Raw genomic sequence first — 21371 nt, 5'->3', positions numbered from 1 at the left:
CACAACTGCCAGATGGCTAAGCAGAGAAAAAGACAGAACATGAATTTTATGCAAAAGTTTTATATAAGCAAGTAATTTTTATTCATGAGCAGTGTCCTTTTTCTTTGTAATGAAAATAAACAGTACCATTTGCTGGAAGGTAACTTATGATTGTAGGAAAGATCATTCATCTACTCGCTAACTCTACTAACGTTAAAAGCTGAATCATCGGATATGCAGGAAAAAACAAAGGAATTCTTAATACTAAATAGTAAGGTAGAGGTAAAGAATTCCTTTGTTTTTACCTGCATGTCTGACGATTCAGCTCTTAGCGTTACAATGTTTGGGCACCTTCAAAAGGCACCCAATCAAAATTTTCAGTCCTGCCCGATTGGCGAGGCGACAAGGCATTTACCAATATCGTTAGTCTCGTCTCCAACTATACACGCTCTCATTATTGGTGTGGTTATGGCTACCATTACACTAGATTTATTACAAATAGAGAATTAGCCTATTTTTGTTTACAGCTTTTAATTGCATCCATTTTTCATAACAGAGTTTGAGAAAGGTACACCTTAGAACAAATTTTCCATAGAGAATGTAACAAATTTGATTTATTTATTGATAGAACTGGTGCCATTATCTAGATGTATGCATACAGAATATAAAAATCTTTCATACATACTTTTGCATACACATGCACACACAAGCTGTTACGTGTTGCCTCTGGTGCTCAAATTTAAAATTCTGTAATATAGTAGAAGTCTCTTTCCGTTACAATATATAGGATAGGTATATATTTTTCACTTATAAAACAAGCCTTGTATACAGCACACAGTTATTTAGTACAGTTGGGGAAAAAAGTAACTTTAGGGCTCCACAAGTTCAAGACCACACAAGTGACTTCTCATGAATACATAGTAAGTTGTAGCCACTGAAAAAGATAAGAGGCAATGAGTTATGCATTATACAAATAAAGCACACTAGAATAATACACTCTTAAAGGAACAGTAACACCAAAAAATGTAAGTGTATTAAAGGTACAACTGTTAAAAGTTGTGTGTTTTCTTCAGAAACACTACTATAGTTTATATAAACAACAGCTGCTGTGTAGCCACGGGGGCAGCCATTTAAATTGAAAAAAGGAGAAAAGGCACAGCAGATAACAGATATGTTGCCCAGATTACAATTGTATTCTACACAGTTTGGGGCCAATTCACTAAAGTCCAAAAAAACGAGTGATATTTATGGCATGTGTTAAAAATATTATCACTTCTTATATTTTGCGAGTTAATGATCGATTCACTAAAAGGACACTTGGCTGAATTAAGAAGCAACGTTATTTATGTTGCGATTATATATTTTTAAGGGAAATTTTAAGCCATGCAATATATTTATGCGTTATTTCATAGAACACGATATTAGCGCACGCTATTACGCACGTAGCAGTTACTTTCTGAAAACTACTGTTCTGAAAATGACCATTTGCCTGAAAACTGGAGGATGCATCACTCTAGGACAATCACATACTTTTTTAACGCCTACTCCTGGGAGGCGTTAAGTTTCACAGTAATTATCGCCACATTTTATGCTTTAAGCTTCAAATATGTCTGTGAATTATGTATTAGTATTATTCTATTCGATAATTACCTCAGTGCGATGGAAATAACGTTATGAGTAATAGCACATGCTAAATTAATTTGATGAACCTGTTCTTAATTATCAAACACTTTTTAACGCATAAAACTATGCGTTAACGACCTTTAGTGAATCGGCCCCTTTATCGGTTATCTGCTTATGTAACCTGTGCCTTTTCTTCTTTTTTCAATTTAAATGGCTGCCCCGTGTCTACACAGCAGCTATTTCTATTAATTATAATAGTCGTTCTGAATCAAACACACAACTTTTACCAGTGCAGTGCAACAGTACATTATATTTTAATTTTAAAAAAAAAAAACAATTTTAATTTTTTTTAGTGTTACTGTTCCTTTAACAACTGCTAAACAGAGGAGCAAACTGCCCACATTTGCATTTTTCAAAGGCAAGTAAAGCCCAGTTTACTAGGAGTTTTGCCCATAGCACCTCCATGTTGTTACAATTTCTAGGTTTCTCTTTCCAGGATTCTGAACCTTTTAGGAAAAAATGCACTGGGCCAGGAAACAAATGCAGCGCTACGCCATCTTATCTTTTCCACACAGACTTGCACATGCACGGTAAAATCCAAAAATTAGACTTGTGTATGTGCTGAAGGAAAAGGTAAGATGGAGGAGCAGTGCACCAGCCTGGGGGAGAAAATAAAACTTTGAGACAGAATTCACAGATGGTTTCAAACATATTTTCACCCTTACTATGAATTAGGTTTCTCTTATGCTTTATATATTTTTATTTTTGTATGCATTTCTTATTACAATACAATTTTAAACGTAGACAGCAGTAACGCAGTTTGCAATAAGTATTTTTTATGTTTCATGGTTTTTAGGCTTTGAATATGAAATGCTATCTTAAAGGAACAGTAACACTAAAAAATGAAAGAGCTTTAAAGTAATAAAAATATAATGCACTGTTGCCCTGCACTGGTAAAACTGGTGTGTTTGCTACAGTAACACTACTATAGTTTATATAAATAAGCTGCTGTGTAGCCCCGGGGGCAGCCATTCAAGCTTGAAAAAAGGAGAAAAGGCACAGGTTACATAGCAGATAACAGATAAGTTCTGTAGAATACAATAGTGTTTTATCTGTTATCTGCTAAGTGCCTGTGCCTTTTCTCCTTTGAATGGCTGCCTCCATGGCTACATAGCAGCTTATTTATATAAATTATAGTAGACTTTCTGAAGTAAACACACAACTTTTACCAGTGCAGGGCAGCAGCACATTATATTTTAGTTACTTTTATACACTTTCATTTTTTGGTGTTACTGTTCCTTTAATGCTAGAGATTAAAAGGGGTCATTTACCTAGCTACCACATAGCTGCTGAAATTCAAAACTGGAGAGCTACTGAACAAAAAGACTATTCGCAATTATTTATTTGGTTTGGTTTTTTTTCTTTTATATAGCTTTTTGTTCAGCAGCTCTTCAGTTTGGAATTTTAGCAGCCAACTGGTTACTAAAGGAACAGAGGGGTCATTGTGCCCCCTAGTGCTCATTTGCTAAGCACTGTGTCTGCCTATGTACCTTCTCAGTCCACCCCTACTGAATGAAGTGCCACCTAACACAGGTAGCATTCCATTCAAGGAGCAGTCCTCAGGTCTCTGTGCACTGAAAAGTAGCCCACAAGACTGCAGCTATTTTCCCATGTGGCATTGTGCAAAGTGGAAAAATGGTGATTGCAGCATTTTTTGCACTTTGCACAATGTGGAGGTATTGCAAAGAAGCCCTTAAGACCCTATGTCAGTTGCTCTATTTATGTCACACACATGAGATTTGGTGAAATAAAAGGCATCTGCGATAGGTCAAGATCTGAGAAAGGTTCTCTGATCACTGTGTTCAAAATTCTATTTAAAGGAAACTCAGCCAACACCCATGACAAAACTGCTACCCTGCAAAAGAACAGAAGGAGCCTTAACCATTTGACTTCCATAAGCAAGATCGAGTAAGTGTACCACAGCAGTTGTAGCTCTTAAAGGAGAAGGAAAGGTGGGATCACTGGGGGTGCCAAAATGTTAGGCATACCCCAGTGATTGTATTCAATTACCCAATACCCCGGGCTGGTGTTCCACCACACAGGCCCGGGTTACATGCAGGCAAACAATCCCCATCTGTCTTCTTTCTTTGCACTGGCTGCGCATGCTCAGTAGAGTAAAAAGCCACAAATTAAAGAAAAAGTTGACATGCGCAACCAGTGCGAAGAAAAAAGAAGGAAGATGACTGTTTGCCTGCATGCACCCTGGGCTGATGCCATTTTCTGCTAATAGGAGCACAACCCTGGGGTATCAGGTAAGCGATCTTAATCACTGGCACCTCCAGTCATTCCACCTTTCCTTCTCCTTTACAGTAGTACAGTACCAGCCCTGGATGCACAAGGAAAAATATTCAAGATAATACAAAAAGATGCCATATCCTAGATACTTACCTCCTGAATTGTAACTTTAATCTGGCCATCTCCATCTTTATCCAGAGTTTTAAAAGCACCTAGAAACAATAAGTAAAAATGAAAGTTGTTGTTACACAGAACACCATGAGCATATTACATGTTATAGACATAGATAGAAAAGAAAACCATACAAGGATGCTTCAGGTAACAAATAAAAAAATCCTTTACAGTGGTAGTTCTGCTTATCCTGGTTATGAGTAATGTGCAAATATTACACAATATGCTATAGTGTTATTCACCCTGATCTTCCTAAAGTGTACCCTGGTGTTCAGCTGGGGGGACTGGCATCACTCTATTAAATGATTGCAAAGTACAAAACTGGAACAACAGGACAATTACATACAGGGAGCATTCTGATTCAGGGCAAACCCCTTCTTTATGCGCTCTTTCCGCAAAAGGTTTGCTGGGAACTCAAACAAAACTTCTTATTTACACATTGCTGAATCAACTGTGTGTCATTTGGGAATATTTGGCAGCAATGTAAAAAGTCTAATGAAGTTCAATGGAAAGATATCAAGCTGTTCATGCATGGAAGGACAGTACATACTGAAGTTACAAACATCACATAACTAAAATAAAGTTTATAGAACAATATATGTTTATAACAAAGGAGGATAACTGTTATAAAACATTCAGCATAAGATGTCACCACTTTACTTACGGAACATGGCATCAAGTCGCACTAAGCAACAGATATAGTTATCAAAATCCATGTCTCCTTTCTCATCAGAATAACGACGGATAATCATATCATAAAGCTGGCCATTTAACTGAAAGCCTAAAAAAAGAAATAAATAGAGCAACAAAGGGAAGTGTTAACTATAAGATATGAAAACAAACAGGAAAAAAACTAGCTAATTATAGGAAAAATATATTTTACTAAGATTGGCTTCACCTAGCTCCAAAGCTGCATCCTGATAAACCAGGGGCTTAATTAGGGTCTCTTTGAAAAAAGTGTTCTAATGCCTGTTTCCAGATTAAGAACTACATTTACTACTAGTATCATGGGGGTCCCAATGAAATCAGTGGAGGAGGCAATGAACTATTTCAGCACTGGTTCAAATAGGTAGATAGTGGGGAGATAATGCTTCATATGCCATTGGCTGTAGCACACAAAAATCCTAATCATTCCAAACCTAAATAACTGATTCTATAAGATGTATCTTAAAGGTACCCCCAGAATAAACACTTTACAAACAGATACAATGATATAAATTAAGTGGTCTATTAAAGAATCTTGCCAAAATGGTTTTACATATCAGCTGTTTTGTGCAATATATTTTTATAGAGGCCCACATTGTTACCTGCTGCTGTAAATGCTCCAGGGAGCTCATTTCTTCCAATAGTGCCAGAACGATCAGTGTCATATCTTTTATATACACCCTGAAAGATAATAGGGGCATAGTTAAGATCACAGGCTTTATAGGTATCAAAACTATCTGCACTCAGAACTATTATTTAAACCTACTGCAGATGGCCTCTCACCAGACTCAATACAATCATTGAGTCAACTAGATGTCTGATTTTTTTATATTATACAAAAACAATGGCAATGATTCTCCTCAAGACAGTAGACATTATTCCAAAGCTGTGTTTTTGTTTTTTTTTTTTTTAAAAGAGGGCACTGGGCCACCAAGGCCCATGAACCTTCAATATTCTCTTGAAGGTATGAAACACCAATGTACACCATAAAACATCATTATAATCCAACAAGTGGTTTATGTACTACAGCTTGTGATGTCTTAGCCTTAGACTTCTATACAGCTATGAGATCTTTAATCCAGAATGCTTGGGCCTGTTGTTTTCTGCATACTGTATAACCACACCTTAAAGGAGACATATTGGATAAATGGGAAAACCGCTTATTTTGTAGGCAATTATGAATAATATACGGTGCTGGTTTCACTTTGTGCTAAAAATTAATCCTCTCTGTAAAAATGGCCTTTTTATTGGAGCTCCCTATAGATCCTATCACTTCTCTGTCCAGTGTAAAATGAGGGGTGGGCGTGTTTTTTAGCCTTTTGTCTTTAGTTTTTTTCCATAAATATTTTATTTTGGCCACTAATTACTCTGTTGTGTGACTTATTTTGTTGTTTCATCAGTTTACACAATTTTTGTGGTTTTATTGCATATTTATCCCTGTATTAGTATTCCTAATCTGTTTTTTAGCATAGCTTTGCCATGTGGTACTTTAGTGTAGAAAAATAACTTTACCTATTTTGAATTTATCAGAATGTGTACTTTACAAAATATATGGTTTTCTGGGGGTCTCTGTATAGTTAGGGGGTGTTACGGCACATAATACGCTGCCAGGGGGCTCTGTGTGCAAAAGATGAGTTGAGAAATCCATATGCACTATTTTCATTTTGGGTTCAGTACATACCACAGACTTTGGTATATCTATGCATATAGGGCATCAAACTGTTCAGTAGGCTTTAGGTGTTCCTATTTGGGGTGATTTGCCTTTGTATGCAAGAAATTGTGTGAGATAAATGCAGCAAATTGCAACATTTTTATGCGATTTTCTGAAATGTCATAAAAACTACTAACTTTAGGAAAGCTTTGCAGATTGGTACTTTGGATTTGTCACAATGTGTACTTTCCAAAAATATATGGTTTTATATATGGTTTTCTTGTTTTTTCTGTACAGTTAGGGGGGCACATAATACACAGTCATTGGGCTTTTGTTTTTTTGCAGAAATTGAGTTGGCAGCCGAGAAAATTCCTATGCACTATTTTCATTTGGGTGCCTCTGTACACCACATTATTTGGTAAATCTTTGCATATTGGGCATCAAACTGTTCAGCAGACTGCTGGCATTCAAAGTTAGGGTGATGCATCATTATATGTAAGAAATGTTGTAAGATAAATGTGGCAAATTGCAACAATTTTAGGCCTTAGAAAAGTAATAAAAACCATTAACTTTAAGAAAGCTTTCCAGGTACTTTGGTGTAGAAAGTCTTCTTTACCCATGTTGGATTTGTGTACTTTCCAAAAATATATGGTTTTAAGGGGTTACCCTACATTTCTGCAGCTTCTACCCCTCATAAAACTGCCATGTGTTTATGAATTAGGAAAAGGTAAGCCATGAAATTAGTGTGCACAAGGTATATTTGGGGGGTCTCTAAGTGCCATGTGCTTTGATAAACCTATTTACAGTGGGCATCAAACTGTTCAGTAGACCTCTGGGGTTCATATTTAGGGTGTTTTATCTTGGTACTTAATGACCTGTAGCAAATAAGATGCTGCATAGTGGAAATTTTGAGGTGATTTTTGGAAAGGTCATAAAAATCGTCAAACTTAGGAAAGCTTTGTGGCTTGGTACTTTGGAGTAAAAAGAAATGGGTACCCATTTTAGATTCAGGGGAATGTGTACTTTCCAAAAATATATAGCATCCTGTGGTGAGCTTACTAGTTTGTAGCATTATCCCACATAAAGCATGTAAATGTGTTGATTTTGCAGGAGCTGAAATGACAGTACATATGGGGGTATGTTCACATTGGGGCCCCTACATGCCACATACTTAGGTAAACCTATACATATTGGGCATCAAAATGTTCAGTGGACCCCTGGCATTCAAATTCAGGGTGTTTTATCCTGGTACCTAATGATACGTGGGAGATAAGATGCTGCAAACTGGAAGCTTTGAGAGGATTTTTGGAAATGTTTTCAAAATTGCCAACTTTAGGAAAGCTTTGCAGCATGGTACTTTGGAGTTATTTTCAATAAGAAAAAAAAACCTAAAAAAAAGGCCACTGTGAAAGATACTTTTTATACTTGTTAAATCAGTCCTTTTTCTGAAGGGATGGGAATGGCCTATTTTGAACCTGACACACTGAGAACTTCCTATATGCTTACAAGCTTTGCCATTACTTTTTTCCTATTGGCCAATTCATCAGTTGCTTGTGCATCAGTTGCATGCATTGGAAGGTCACTGGTTAATTTCTCCCTTGCAATGACATAGGCAAACAGTCTCAGCATATCACAAATCTAACACCTGTCTGTGCAGATGTGAAGGATCAGCAAAGGTGAATCATCTTTTCATCAGCAAAGAATTTTCTATTAAAGTGAACTGTTGGAAGTTGTACAAAGGTGAACAACCCCTTTAACTGTTTATTTAACTACTACTTCTCCTACCACAATCTGTCACAAGAACGAAGTACGTGGGGTTCACTTTAAAATGACAGTGGTTTATAATGATTTTTCGTGGTTTTGTACCATTTGTTACAACATAAAATTATACTTTCCACAGTCAAATTATAAAAAACTTAAGAAGGCATGCTTACCTGCCATTTTTTTATGTTGTCCCATAGGTATTTGAATTCTTCAAACCCAAGTTTCCCTGTGCTGTCACTCTAAGTAAAGTATGTTAAGGACAAAAAAAAAAAATCTACACATTGCCTTTCTTTCACATTTTAAATATGTACTCCTATAGAAGCAAGTTCTAGAATTCCTACCTAATACAGTAAATGTTGCCAGGTATTTATCCAGCCCCTACCTAACAATGTGATTGATAACTGAAAGGGCAGGTACTCTACAGAATCCTGCCTTTATAGTGGTGTACAACTGAATACTGGGCAGGTTGTGGTGGGGTTCTATCTGACCAGTAATAATGGACTTAACTTTTAATTTGTTTACTGTTCCCCAAGATATAAACAGATTATACAGAGGCAACAATAGCCATGAATATATCCACTTCACATAAAAACTACCCCTTGTTTTCCAGTGTCAGCTTTGTCATGCACAAGGATACATCCATTACAGCCACCATACTGCGACATGAATCAGCACTAAATCCATCTGTCTTCAGATCCTGATCTGATGTAAAAGGAGAGTATAAGGATTACAAATAATACAGCAAAGGTCATTTTTTTTTCATTACAGTGCCATAATACATACACGCCTTTCAGAAGAATGGTAGACACACCTAGCCACATACAGGCAGTTGAAATGAAGACATCTTGATGCATAATGACATAGACACCCTAAAGCTGGCCATACACTATAAGATCTGCTCATCTGGCAAAACTGCCACACAAGCAGATCTTTACCTCAGTGGCGTAGCGTGGGCTCTCGTCGCCTGGGGCCGACCGGAAATTTGCCGCCCCTCTATTTAGTTATTCTTAAAAAAAATAGACAAAATAAAAAAAGCAGCATTAAATTTTTTTATTTTTTTTTATTGAATTTGAAATGCGGTGCGCATGTCATAATTGTCAAAAGTGGTTTCAGCTGTGCGTCCGTGGCTGCCCATGGTGGCAGGGCCGCCATCAGAAATCACGGGGCCCCTCCCATCAGTACAGGACACACAGACATAAAAAGTATTAGGGTCACCCTACCACAGTGCCCCCTAACACTATGCTGGCCAGGCCCCCCTAACACTATGCTGGCCAGGCCCCCCTAACGCTATTCTGGCCACGGTCCCCCCATACAACTGCCCCATAGACAGTACCCCCAATTGCCCCATACACAGTGCCCCCCACACACATTGCCTCCAATTGCCCATAGAAAGTGCCCCAATTTCCCCATAGACAGTGCCTCCAATTGCCCCATACACAGTGTCCCCATAGACAGCCCCCTCCACACAGTGCCCCCAATTGCCCTTAGACAGTGCCCCCAATAGGAAGTGCCCCAATTTCCCCATACACAGTTCCCCCATAGACAGTACCCCCCAAAGACCTTGCCCCCCCCCACAGAAAGTGCCCCCATACACAGTGCCCCAATTGCCCCATACACAGTGCCCCAATTGCCCCATACACAGTTCCCCCAGTAGAAAGTGCCCCCATACACAGTGCCCCCATAAACAGTGCCCCCAATTGCCCCATACAAAGTGCCCCTAATAGGAAGTGCCCCCATACACAGTGCCCCAATTGCCCCATACACAGTGTCCCCATAGACAATACCCCCCAAAGACCTTGCCCCCCAATAGAAAGTGCCCTCATACACAGAGCCCCAATTGCCCCATACACAGTGCCCCCAATAGGAAGTGCCCCCATACACAATACCCCACAAAGACCTGGCCCCCCCATGGAAAGTGCCCCAATTTCCCCATAGACAGTAGCCCCCACACAGTGCCCCCAATTTCCCCCATAGTACATACCCCCAACAGACCATCGGCGGCGGCTCCTTCTCTCTTACAGGCAACAGGCGCTTCTATAAGGTTGCGCCTCGTCGCTGACGTGTGACGTCATACGCACGGGCGCAACCTTATAAAAGCGCCTGTTGCCTGTAAGAGAGAAGGAGCCGCCGCCGCCCCTTCTGTTACGCCGCCCGGGGCCATGGCCCCCTCGGCACCCCCCTCGCTACGCCACTGCTTTACCTCTATATGCCCGACTAATTTAGGGGATATAATGCTAATCCAATTATTTGTCCCACAGGGTCCAATTTATTATGCTGTGTAAAATGAAACTCGGCAAAAAAAAAAAAAAAAACCAGATTTCATGCAAGTTCCGGCAGAAGAAGAACACGTAAAAAAATTAGGCCAATTTTACACAGCAAAGCCTGGTGATGTGTGGCGAATTATGTTGCCGTTTTTTATACAGCATAATAAATATGCTCCTTAGAGTAATGCTCTTACCTTGTGTTTGTGACCAAATTCCTCCCCAAAGGAACACAAATACAGCAATGCAAGTGCTTGTTAACAGTACAAAGTAACAAGATTCCTTCAGTTTTTAGTAAGATTTAAAACACGCACAAACCAAAGACCAAAAACATCAATCTTATCTAAAGAATCTTACGTTTTGCTATAACTTTGTTAAGGATTCCCATCAGTTCTGTGGCACTGACTTCCATGTCCTAAGGAAGAGAAAAAAAAATTCTGAATAAATAATACCACAATAGCAATATTCTGGATTTCACAGCAGTACCCATGCAACTAAGTAATCACTCACTGTGGTGGTCATCACTACACCCACTGTTCACAAAATATGGTTGTTGTTCGCCTTGAGAAAGCATTTCCTGCGAAACGCGCGTCGGCGTTGTGAACCTGTGTTTGTTAATCCTTATGCTAAGGAAAAACTAATTGCTATGGCAAGCACGAGAGAGAATAGGGACGCATAATGTTGATAGCACCAACTTATGGTTGCTAAGGGACAGAAATAGATTCTGATCTGTCGATAAAAATTCCTCTGTAAGAGCACCTATGAGTGTAATGGTATCGATTTTGGGAGACATCGCTATAGCGGGCTAATTAATGTGAAAGGGTAGAGGTCGCTTGGGTATACTGATTCCCATAAGTGAGCGAGTGTGGAGGAGACCCGCACTTATATAGAATTTTGATAAACGGACGGGTTGTTTCCATAAATCGTACTGCAGAAAGGTATTATGTGTTGGGGGCAGTGCGAGTGTTGTCTGGTGTGGGCTAATTGTTGAACATTACGGACGGCTCCCGGCGAGTGAGGCTTGCCCTTTGGAGACGATCGGGTCCCCTGTGATAAGAGGTGATTGATGTGCAAACGAGCCGCTCCTTCTAGACCAGGGATCCCCAACCTTTTATACCCGTGAGCCACATTTAAATGGAAAAATTGTTGGGGAGCAACACGAGCATGAAAAATGTTCCTGCGGTGCCAATAAGAGCTATAATTGGCTACTTAATAGCCCCTATGTTGACTGGTAGCCTACAGAAGGCTCTGTTTGGCATTATGCTTGGTTTTTATGCAACCAAAACTTGCCCAAAAGCCAGGAATTCAAAATTGAGCACCTGCTTTGAGGCCACTGAGAGCAACATCCAAAGGGTTGGAGAGCAACATGTTGCTCACAAGCCACTGGTTGGGGATCACGGTTCTAGACGTACAATAGCTAGCCTGTCTACTGTCAACTAAAGTCCTTTCTTGCACGATAAGGTCTGTTGAACTAAATTTACTCTTCCCACTGAACCAGCGGCGTAACTGTTGATTGCGACTCTGCCTAGCTCTCCCAATTAACCCCTCGTGTGTAGGGGTGGATTACTAACCTGCAATAAGCCACACGAACTGGTGCTAACTTTAGTAATATTAGTACCTATCACAATCATTGGATTAGATTGGGGACACACGGACTCAACTGTTGGTAATGGTTTATCCATTTACTGTATATTTTGGTGTAATAAGCCTTCGGTATAGTCGGTAGTATGTCAGCGTTAGCTACACAGGATAAATGTGAACTATAACTCTCATGTTTTCATACTGAAACTTGTCGGATTTTCAGATAAGATAATTATTAATTACAAGAATATTCTGATTTGTTAATGATAACGTGATTATGTTACTTAATAGAATATATATTCATGAATGATATTGTGCTTTTTGATGAATCATATAGGAATAAATAATGAATGTTATTTTGTTTAGTTGATCAGAAACGTATATGTTGAAAAGGAGATTTGTATCGGATTACTAGCCCAGATGTATAACCTTTGTGTTAAAGCAAATATCAAAGGTTATATAATCCTTGGTGTCTAGGTGAACAAGATGAGAACACCTTGAAGGATCTTACAAACTCTCCACAATATAGAGCATACCTGTTGAGAGGGTAATAATTAATCAAGGACAGACCAATTTTGAATGGCTAGTGTGTTCACAGGTATACTGTATGTGTACTAAGGTATTAAGTAGTTACACAGCATTGTTCTAGTGTGGAGCAATGTCAACAATAGTGTGTAACATCGAATTAAGGAAGGTCAAAGGTTATTTTATATTTTCTGAATATTTTCAGACCACAATATTTAAGGAAACAGTGCCATCCACAGATGGGGGAGGACATTACAGGTCCAGAGGTCACTGTAATAAATATTTAAATCAACTGGTGATAGTTTAACTTAAAGACTATCCGTTGATGCCAGTTGGCTAGTTGATAAATCCCAGAGGTGGAGTTTGAGATAGAGATGAGGGATAAGTTAGGAGACAGGAGGACTAGAAGGGACTAAAAAAAAAAAGAAAGGACTAAGGACTAAGAAAAAAGAAAGAGGGATCTAAAAGAAAGAACCTGAAAAAGAAAATCTAAGGGGATCTAAAAAAAAACTGGAAGAGGAAGGAGAAACTACCCTCAACTATAAGAAAACTCTACTCTGGTAAATATAAATTTTATTATACTTTTTCTCGATTAGGTTGTATGCTTGGATATTTATTATTCCTATGTATATTATAGTCTTACCCTAAACATTGACTTTCCCAGAGTTGCAAACTGGGAATAATCTGTTTAATTTGGGTCCATTTTATTTTTCATTAACACATATATGATATCCAAGTTAGCGATTTAATGGAGAAATAAGAAAATTTAAGGATAGAATTTCTTAAGACCTCAAAATCAATTATTTACCCTTCCTTTGATTCAACATATTTAATTACCTTGTTATTAAGTATTGAAAGTGAACGTACATATATAATCTTGTGGATGCTTGCCATTTATTGAAGAATGTCTATTGGTCAATGTTCATTTTGATTAATTATTAGATAGATATCAGGGAGTGTTAAGTAATAATTTCATTTTTGTAATATTCATATTTAAATAAATTAATTATTTTATTAAATAATTGTCATGATTTCTCACCTTTGTACCAATTGATTGGGAAAGCTCGATATCGAATTCAGAGTTGGGCATATATTATTTAAGACTCCTCCTGTTACTAAAAAGGAGCCTTAAATTCTTTTAGATATACGCAGAATTAGCCCGACAAACTATATAACATACTGGATATAGATAGTAGAATGTTAAAAACTTGATGTTTGTAATGTTTTTCTGTTCAAACTCCGACCTACCTTAGGGAGATCCCAATCTGTCGACACTTATTCAATCATAGTTGTAAATAAAATATTTGGTGCGATCACTTCACTCCCAGTGGGGAGAAACTTAACAGCTTTGATCTCTTAGCAGCAATCATAACAGTGGAGTTTAGTCCCTAGGTTGCTACATTGTTTACGTATTGTAACATACTTACCTGATTTGTTACTACTGAATTGAAACTGTATCAAGTCTAACAAACACAGGTGATTTTGTTTTTAAACTTTCCCAGCTTCCCTTGTATGTTATTTTAACTTGTCTATTTTTTAAGTAAGTGAAATAAAATTAATTTTTATATTTCTTAGATGGTGTGCCTTGATTAGGTGTGTGCTTGTCGTCTTTAATAAAATATGGTTGTGCACTATGTGTGGCTTATCATTCTCTCCATTCAGTCTAATAGCTTAATGGGACAGATTGGGGGGGGGATTTTTTTTTTTTTTTAGTATGGGGATATACTTTTAATGCAAATGCATGGGTAATCCAAATGCCTGGCCTACAAGGAGAAGGAGGAAGAGAATCTCTGTCTTGTAGCTACTCTGAGCTGGTGCAGTTTTCTCCTAACAGGAGCACCAGCCCAGGGTATAAGGAAAGCAATTACAATCACTGGGGGGTGCCTAACATTTCGCCCCCCCACCACCCCCCACCCAGTGACTGCACCTTTCCTTTTCCTTTAAGGACCTTGAGATGGACAGTCACTGAGTATCAACATGCAGTTTACCCAACACAGTAATAAGCAATAATACGGATCACAGATTGCAAAAGTATACAGTACACTAATAAGTAAATGCAAAAGACTAACTTACATCTCCTGCTAGTTGACTAAACAGACGTCGAAACTGTCTGGTCTCTTCACTTTCATTTGATTGAATAACAGAGGGATGAGACCGTGGAGGCTGAAAATTAAGAAATATTAAAGAGATATTAATTAACATGCAACAACATAGCAAGGAAAGGAGAGAAACAAAGGTGGGACACAGGTTAAGCAGTATAGCTGGGGGTGGAAAGGGCCACAGCAGAGCAAACTAGTGATCTGTTTAAAGAAGTTTTAATAAAGAATTAAAGGAGAAGGAAATGTAAAAACTAAGTAAGCTTTGTCAAAAAAAGGTCTATGTAAATACAGATATAAGCACTCACAGAAAAGCTGCACTGAGTCCTCTATCAAAAGAAACACAGGATTTCTTGCCTTCTTTTGTGTAAACATATACTTTGGTATCAGACTCCCTCCCTCAGAGAAATCCTTCATTCTTGGGCAGGAGTCTGCACAGCAATCTCCTCTATCCTTTCCACTTTCTTCCCCCTTCCCATAAAAATTCATAAGAATTCACTCCCCCTCCCTTCAGCATGTGTGATGTATGTTACCAACAGCTAGAGCTACAGCACAGAAGCTACAGAGACCAAGCTAAAATGGCAGCTGCTATCCTGAACAAACAGAGGGAGCTTCTAGGGCTGTTTACTCAGGTATGGTAAAGCTTTCTATAGAATAAATATAGTGTTCTAGGTGGCACTAATGTGGCAAATCTATTGGCAGTAAAATGCAAAAATGACTTTTCTTCTCCTTTAACTGTTATTAAGCCCAAAAATGTGACAGGCTACTGACAATGCAGAATTTAAATTTTTAGCTTAAACCATGCGGGAAAATATAATGCCCAGCAATACACCATTCTCGTAGTGCTTATAAACCTAAAATGCTGTAAAGAAAAATGCTAAAGAATGAGCAAAGGCTTCCCTATACAATTTGGGGCCTTTTTCTATGTGAGGAGCACTCTGGTTATACGGTGCTATTATGTCTCTAGAGTCAGGAAAGTATAGATTAACACTGCTAGTTGAAGGCAGTCTAAAGTAAAGGCTAAATGTAGTCAGTGACCATAATAGGCAAAACTAAAAGCAGGTAAGGCTCTACAGGTAACAGTGTTAGAAATTCATTCTCTTACCGGAGGCTGTGGATTGTAGTTTGCAGCAGCTTCACTACATGAAAAGTTTAAAAAAATAAAAGGTTACCAGAAAGCAGTTTATCAGTAAGAAAAGAGAATCAATTAATGGCCTAAAATACTTTTGCAAAGCCCCATATTTAAGGAAAACCTAAATTATAAGGGACAAGCTGGTTGATAAGTAGCAGATGCTTAAAAAAAATAAATGAAAAAGAGACTTACTAAATCACAGGATGGTGGGGATATTTATAAAAAAAAACATATTAATCATGGGTGTGATAATTGCAAACAGCAATTAAATATCCCTATGAGTCTCTGTGGCCCATCCTTTGTCACTTTTTAAATAATATGTAAACCTTTAAGGGACAGTACACGCCCACCCAACATTTTGAACACTGGTTTAATGAAAACTGGTTTAATCAGCTGTATGGTTTGTTATTTCTTGCTCTAAACAGGGCAGAATTTGATAATGAGACTAAAGCCACAATATACAAACAAACCAGCAGTGCATTGGGAAACCTCTGTATTATGAGCTGCACTTTATCTAAAAATACAACAGGCTGTAGATATATTTTAACAGAGGGCTTCAGTGGACTGCTGATTTGTTTAACTGTGCTATTTGGGATCAGGATTGATAATGGGGCTTAAGTCAGCCCTGTTCTGTGCAATGAATAACAAAGAGCAAAGAACAAATATTTCGTAATTAATATAGGCAAAAAATATGTTCAGCACATGCCCTATTTAATGAAACCAAATTTTGAAATAGGGTATAGTGTTCCTTTAAAAAAAATTTTTAAACCCTATTCAGCTGTTTATTAACTGCTGAAATAATAGATTTTGTAACAGTCCCACCTGCTGGTTAGTTCCTCTGACTGTACAGTCCAGGAGAATATGTTCAAAAAGAAAACAGAGAACTATTTTGATGCTGCTCTGTTCAGGAAAGAGTTAAAGCACATCTGAGGTTACTGGGCTCTTTCCTGAGCAGAGCATCATTAGAATAGTTCCAGAATAGTTTCCTTTTGAAAGGGATATTATTATTACTGTACAGCAGTGATCTCACAAGCAACATGTTGCTCACCACCTTCTTTGATGTTGCTCCCAGTGCCCTCAAAGTAGGTGCCCGTTTTTACATTTCTGGGTTGGAGGCAAATTTTGGAAGCATAGAGATGCAGTTTTACACCAAACAGATCCTCCTGCAGGCCAGAAGTCTATATGGGAATAGTCACAGTCCTTATTTGGCATCCCCAAAGAACTTTTTTATGCTTGTGTGGCTTACCAACACTTTTTACCTCCGAGTGTGGCTCTAGAGTAAAAAAGGTTGGGAATCATTGCTGTACAGTCAGAGAAAAGGACTGGTAGGTGGTGCTGTTACAAAACTCATTATATTATATGTATTATCTTATTTGAAATGTAAGCCTGTGTATTCCTCATGATGTCTTCCCTTGCAAACTTAAATTTAAGGAATAATACATAAAATCAACAATTAAAAATTAACAGTTAGAAACTTACTAACCAGTAAGGCAAAGAAAATATTAGAATAAGGGATAAACATTATATTTGTTAAAGATTAGTGAGCTACAAATGACAAGGGCATTCAGATATTTAAATACCTCCCAGTACATAAAACATGTATATTGTATCCCCTACTTTAAAACATCACCTGGGTTAGCCTGTGGTCTTGTTCTTTTATATAGTCAAGAAACTCTAATTTCTAGAATTCTTTTATTTTAATATAGGTAAGTGGGGTTAATTTTTCCATATATAATGCTTTTACTGAAAGAGTTAAAAAAAATTAAAGCATCATGATAAACAATTAATACATGACACAAACTGCTTTTATTTTTTGTTGACCAATTTAGGAATATGCATACGATAGCAGTGTAAATGAGGCCTTTAACAATGGAACATTTAAGAAACCCTGACCCATTCTTTTTTAGTTTCCTGTTGTAATAAATTTGCTCTTTCTGTATTTACATATTTTATTCACTTGTATGGGTGACCTTTAGACCTTATAAAATATAAATTGCATGAAATTACTAACCTGAGGGAATTTAAAATTCCTCCTATAAGACCAGATCCACCTCCAAATCCACCAAAACCTCCACCACCTCTTCCGCCACCTCCCATGAAGTTGTTTATAAGGAACATGGTTGTATGAACCTAAAACTAGGAGCCAAAACAGACTTAGTTAGAATGACTTGGTATGATAAATATTGCAGGTAATATGTCTGCTGTATTACAGGAACAATAGATTGCAAGCAGCTTGTTTGGTTAAGGGCTCTGGCACACGGGGAGATTAGTCGCCCGCGACAAATCTCCCTGTTCGCGGGCGACTAATCTCCCCGAGTTGCCATCAGTTGCCATCCCACTGGCGGAAATGTAAGTCGCCGGTGGGATGGCACATCGCCGAAAATGCCTCACGAGACAACTTCAGCTACCTAATTCAAGAATCCAAGAAATCATTATTAAGATTTTTGAACAGCAATTAATTTGCAGAAAAATATTTATGACTTTGGCTATGTACCCAAAGGATTTTGAGGTGCAGTTGATGCAGGTGTGTTTAGGGGCTGAAACTGGAAAGAAACTGGTCCCATTCAGGTTTACAACAACATATCATGGAAACGGAACACATACTGAATGCAAAGAAGAAAAAAGCTAGGTTATTTTTTTTTTTATTTATTTTTTTTTTAAATAGCCAGTGAAAGCCTAAGCTCTTGCTGAAAAGATGGATTAGTGTACAATTTAGCTACATACTCAGATGGTCAAATTGTTCAAATTTATTAATTCAGCCCATTTGGGAAACCAGATGAAGGTATGATTACAATTTCCAGACTTGTCAATGTGTCCCCAGTGAAAGGCATTAGGATTTTAGGATCTGGCAGGCTGACTGTTCTTAGACATGACTAACAGGATGGTGTCTTACAACGCCTCCCTGTAGGCCAACAGAGCTTTTGGACATTTAGCCATATTTCTATGTGAAAATGCCATGGGTACCCATGACAAAGACCTGTGAAATGTGCTTGATTACAGCCATGTCAACTGTCATTAAAGTGATACTGACACAAAAAAACTACTTTTCAAAATATGAATATACATAAAAAGTTACCTATAGGTCGTGTTGACGGTTTTTCGCTGACAGGTTTGGTTTTGTAAGAAATTGTTACTTGAAGTTCCTAAACCTGACTGTTTTGCCAACCTGACTGTCCCTTCTCAGCCTGTCAGTTATAGTTTCTAATGCTAACAGACAAATATGGCTGCCCCCTCATAGAGGAACAGAGGATCAGACAGGTAATGTAAATGCATCAGGCAAATATTTTTATGGCAAAATTATAAAGTTCTTGCAAAGACAATGTTATGAAAGATGTAAAAAAAAGATTTACTTTCTGGTGTCAGTATCTCTTTAAGGCAACTGAAACTGTAAATAAGTAATACAATACAAAGTAACCAGATATTGGTTTGGCATGCCTCATACAATAGGCTGCCTATTCAGTAGACTGTAATAAACACACATTTTTCAGAGTAGTGGGTGGAATCAGTACTCAGTCATGTGTGTACGCATTAAGGTTTTCTGTACATATGACTCCACAAGTGATTGCATGCACTGATGTCATTTCTGTATATACTCGAGTATAAGCCGATCCGTGAGTCCGTGCATACCTGGTGACTCTGGCTCATTGTGCAGATCGATCTGCAGATGTAACACGCCCCCTCAACATTTGCTATCATAATTACAACATTACAGTTTGCTTCTCAGCGTAACCAACTTGCTTTGTGTAATGTTAGTGCTTTGAGCGTGCTCCTTGCGTGCTCCTTGCGCGCACACCCCCTCCCCCCGTGGACGGACGTGTGTCCATGCGTATGTGCGCACACACACTCGCGTCCGTCAAAGCGCTAACATTACACAAAGAAAGTTGGTTACACTGAGAAGCAAACTGTATGTTGTGATTATGATAGCAAATGTTGAGGGGGCGCGTTACATCTACAGATCGATCTGCACAATGAGCCAGAGTCACCAGGTATGCACGGACTCACGGACACACGGGAGGGAGGCAGGGAGAGTCAGCAAATCCATATACTCGAGTATAAGCCGAGGGTTACTTTTTCAGCACATTTTTAGTGCTGAAACTCGGCTTATACTCGAGTATGTACCAGCACAAGAGCACAACCTAATGCAAGGGTCCCCCGTGTCACCTTTGCGACACAAGAATTGGTTTACAATTAATTTTGCCAAAAATAGCGTTGCAAGGTATTTCAATAAACATCACAACATAATCATTACTATAAACATTACAGGACATGATTTTTTGCGGGTCCAATGGTTAAAGGGGGAATATACACCTATAACCAGAGTGGGTCAAATAAATTTGGCTTCTTATTTTAGAAAAAATGCCACTCAGTGATTATTCTTGCTGGAGAAAGACTCCCAAGAAAACCAAATAAGAGAAAGAGTGGAGCCAGGGGAAACGCAGGAAACAGAATTGAGGCATGATGATTACTATCAGAAAAAAAATTACTATTGCACATCAGAGGTAGAGAGATTATTATTAATCATAATGTGTCCTTTTGTATATTGCTGATGGGTTTTCAGGCATAGCCAGTAATACAACTGGCAAACATTTTGTGAATATGAAGACAAACAAAGGAAGAATTGCCCGGAGACATTTAAAAAGATTAGCTGCACGCAGTCTCATACCTGTTCTGTGAGCTCGGGTAGGGCTATGACAAGGAATGCAGTCAAATCTGCACACCCAGTAACCAAGTATTAACGCAACTCCCAAAGGCATTACGCCTCCCATTGCCCATAAAAGACCCTTTAACCATAAAGATATGCCTAAAATACAGTTAACTGGTTATTCAAGATTAGCGCAGTATGAAGAAGGAATTTAGAGGGAAAGTACAAAGTTAGGGATGGGCTGACTGCTTTTGACTAGAGAACAGCTAAGGTAATGGCATTGGGATAGGTAAAGGATCGCAAAGAAACTGAAATTTCAGTTTTTTACTCTTATCTCATTGTGCTCCTAAATGTCCAAAGGAAGGAGCTGCTAAGTTCTAAAAGGTTCAAAGTTATAAAACACCTCACAATAAAAAAAAATATTGAATCTTGTATTTATTGAATAAAACAACCAATAAAATAACTGGCACTGCAGGTGAAGGTACTTCCACCTTGTACTCTATAAAAAAATGCCTGCCTTTCATCTATCTTCGAGTGCTTCCTGTAGTTTAAAAAAAACAAAAACCCCTTGAGTCACAGAGCCCTCTGCCACTTAGCAGCCTACCCATGCTCCTCCAATCTGAGCACACCTACTGGAGGAACTATAATGGAGAAATTATTTTTAACTGTGGCGACTTTTGAATGCACAAAGCTGTGGGGGATTTTCAGGTAAGCACTTAATTGCTGAAATCACAAATGAAACTACTGAAAAAAAAAAAGCGCTTGTGTGGGGGAAAAAGTGCAACAAGCCATTCTTTATATTTTTAGTGCAGGTTGCGGATGATTGACTCTTCAGGTTTGCCTGCACCTTACTCCCTACATTGTATGATACTGGCATCAGAGACATTTGTACTTGGGTGTAATCAGCTATGTATACAGTTAGTACAGAGAACCATACATAGTATAT

At 38.3% G+C, this 21371-nt stretch overlaps 2 protein-coding genes across 2 annotated transcripts in view; one reads left to right on the top strand and one right to left on the bottom strand.

Annotated features, from left to right (window-relative positions):
- Positions 1-493: 493 nt before the first annotated feature.
- Positions 494-21371, bottom strand: part of capns2 (calpain, small subunit 2) — a 21593-nt gene continuing 715 nt past the window's right edge. Inside the window, 10 exon segments of the mRNA NM_001016161.2 lie at positions 494-913; positions 4051-4109; positions 4733-4849; positions 5376-5454; positions 8359-8427; positions 8826-8890; positions 10807-10864; positions 14629-14718; positions 15757-15790; positions 17795-17919. Of these exon segments, the coding sequence (NP_001016161.1) occupies positions 887-913; positions 4051-4109; positions 4733-4849; positions 5376-5454; positions 8359-8427; positions 8826-8890; positions 10807-10864; positions 14629-14718; positions 15757-15790; positions 17795-17901 (705 nt within the window). The 5' untranslated portion in view covers positions 17902-17919 and the 3' untranslated portion in view covers positions 494-886.
- Positions 21073-21371, top strand: part of adad2 (adenosine deaminase domain containing 2) — a 22511-nt gene continuing 22212 nt past the window's right edge. The window contains exon 1 of the mRNA XM_031890599.1: positions 21073-21133. The gene's annotated coding sequence lies outside the window, so the exon portion shown is untranslated. The remainder of the gene's footprint in view (positions 21134-21371) is intronic.

The sequence above is a fragment of the Xenopus tropicalis genome, chromosome 8 (assembly GCF_000004195.4).
Source record: "Xenopus tropicalis strain Nigerian chromosome 8, UCB_Xtro_10.0, whole genome shotgun sequence".
In the NCBI taxonomy this organism is placed as follows: Eukaryota; Metazoa; Chordata; class Amphibia; order Anura; family Pipidae; genus Xenopus; species Xenopus tropicalis.
This window is presented reverse-complemented; position numbering and strand designations above follow the sequence as displayed.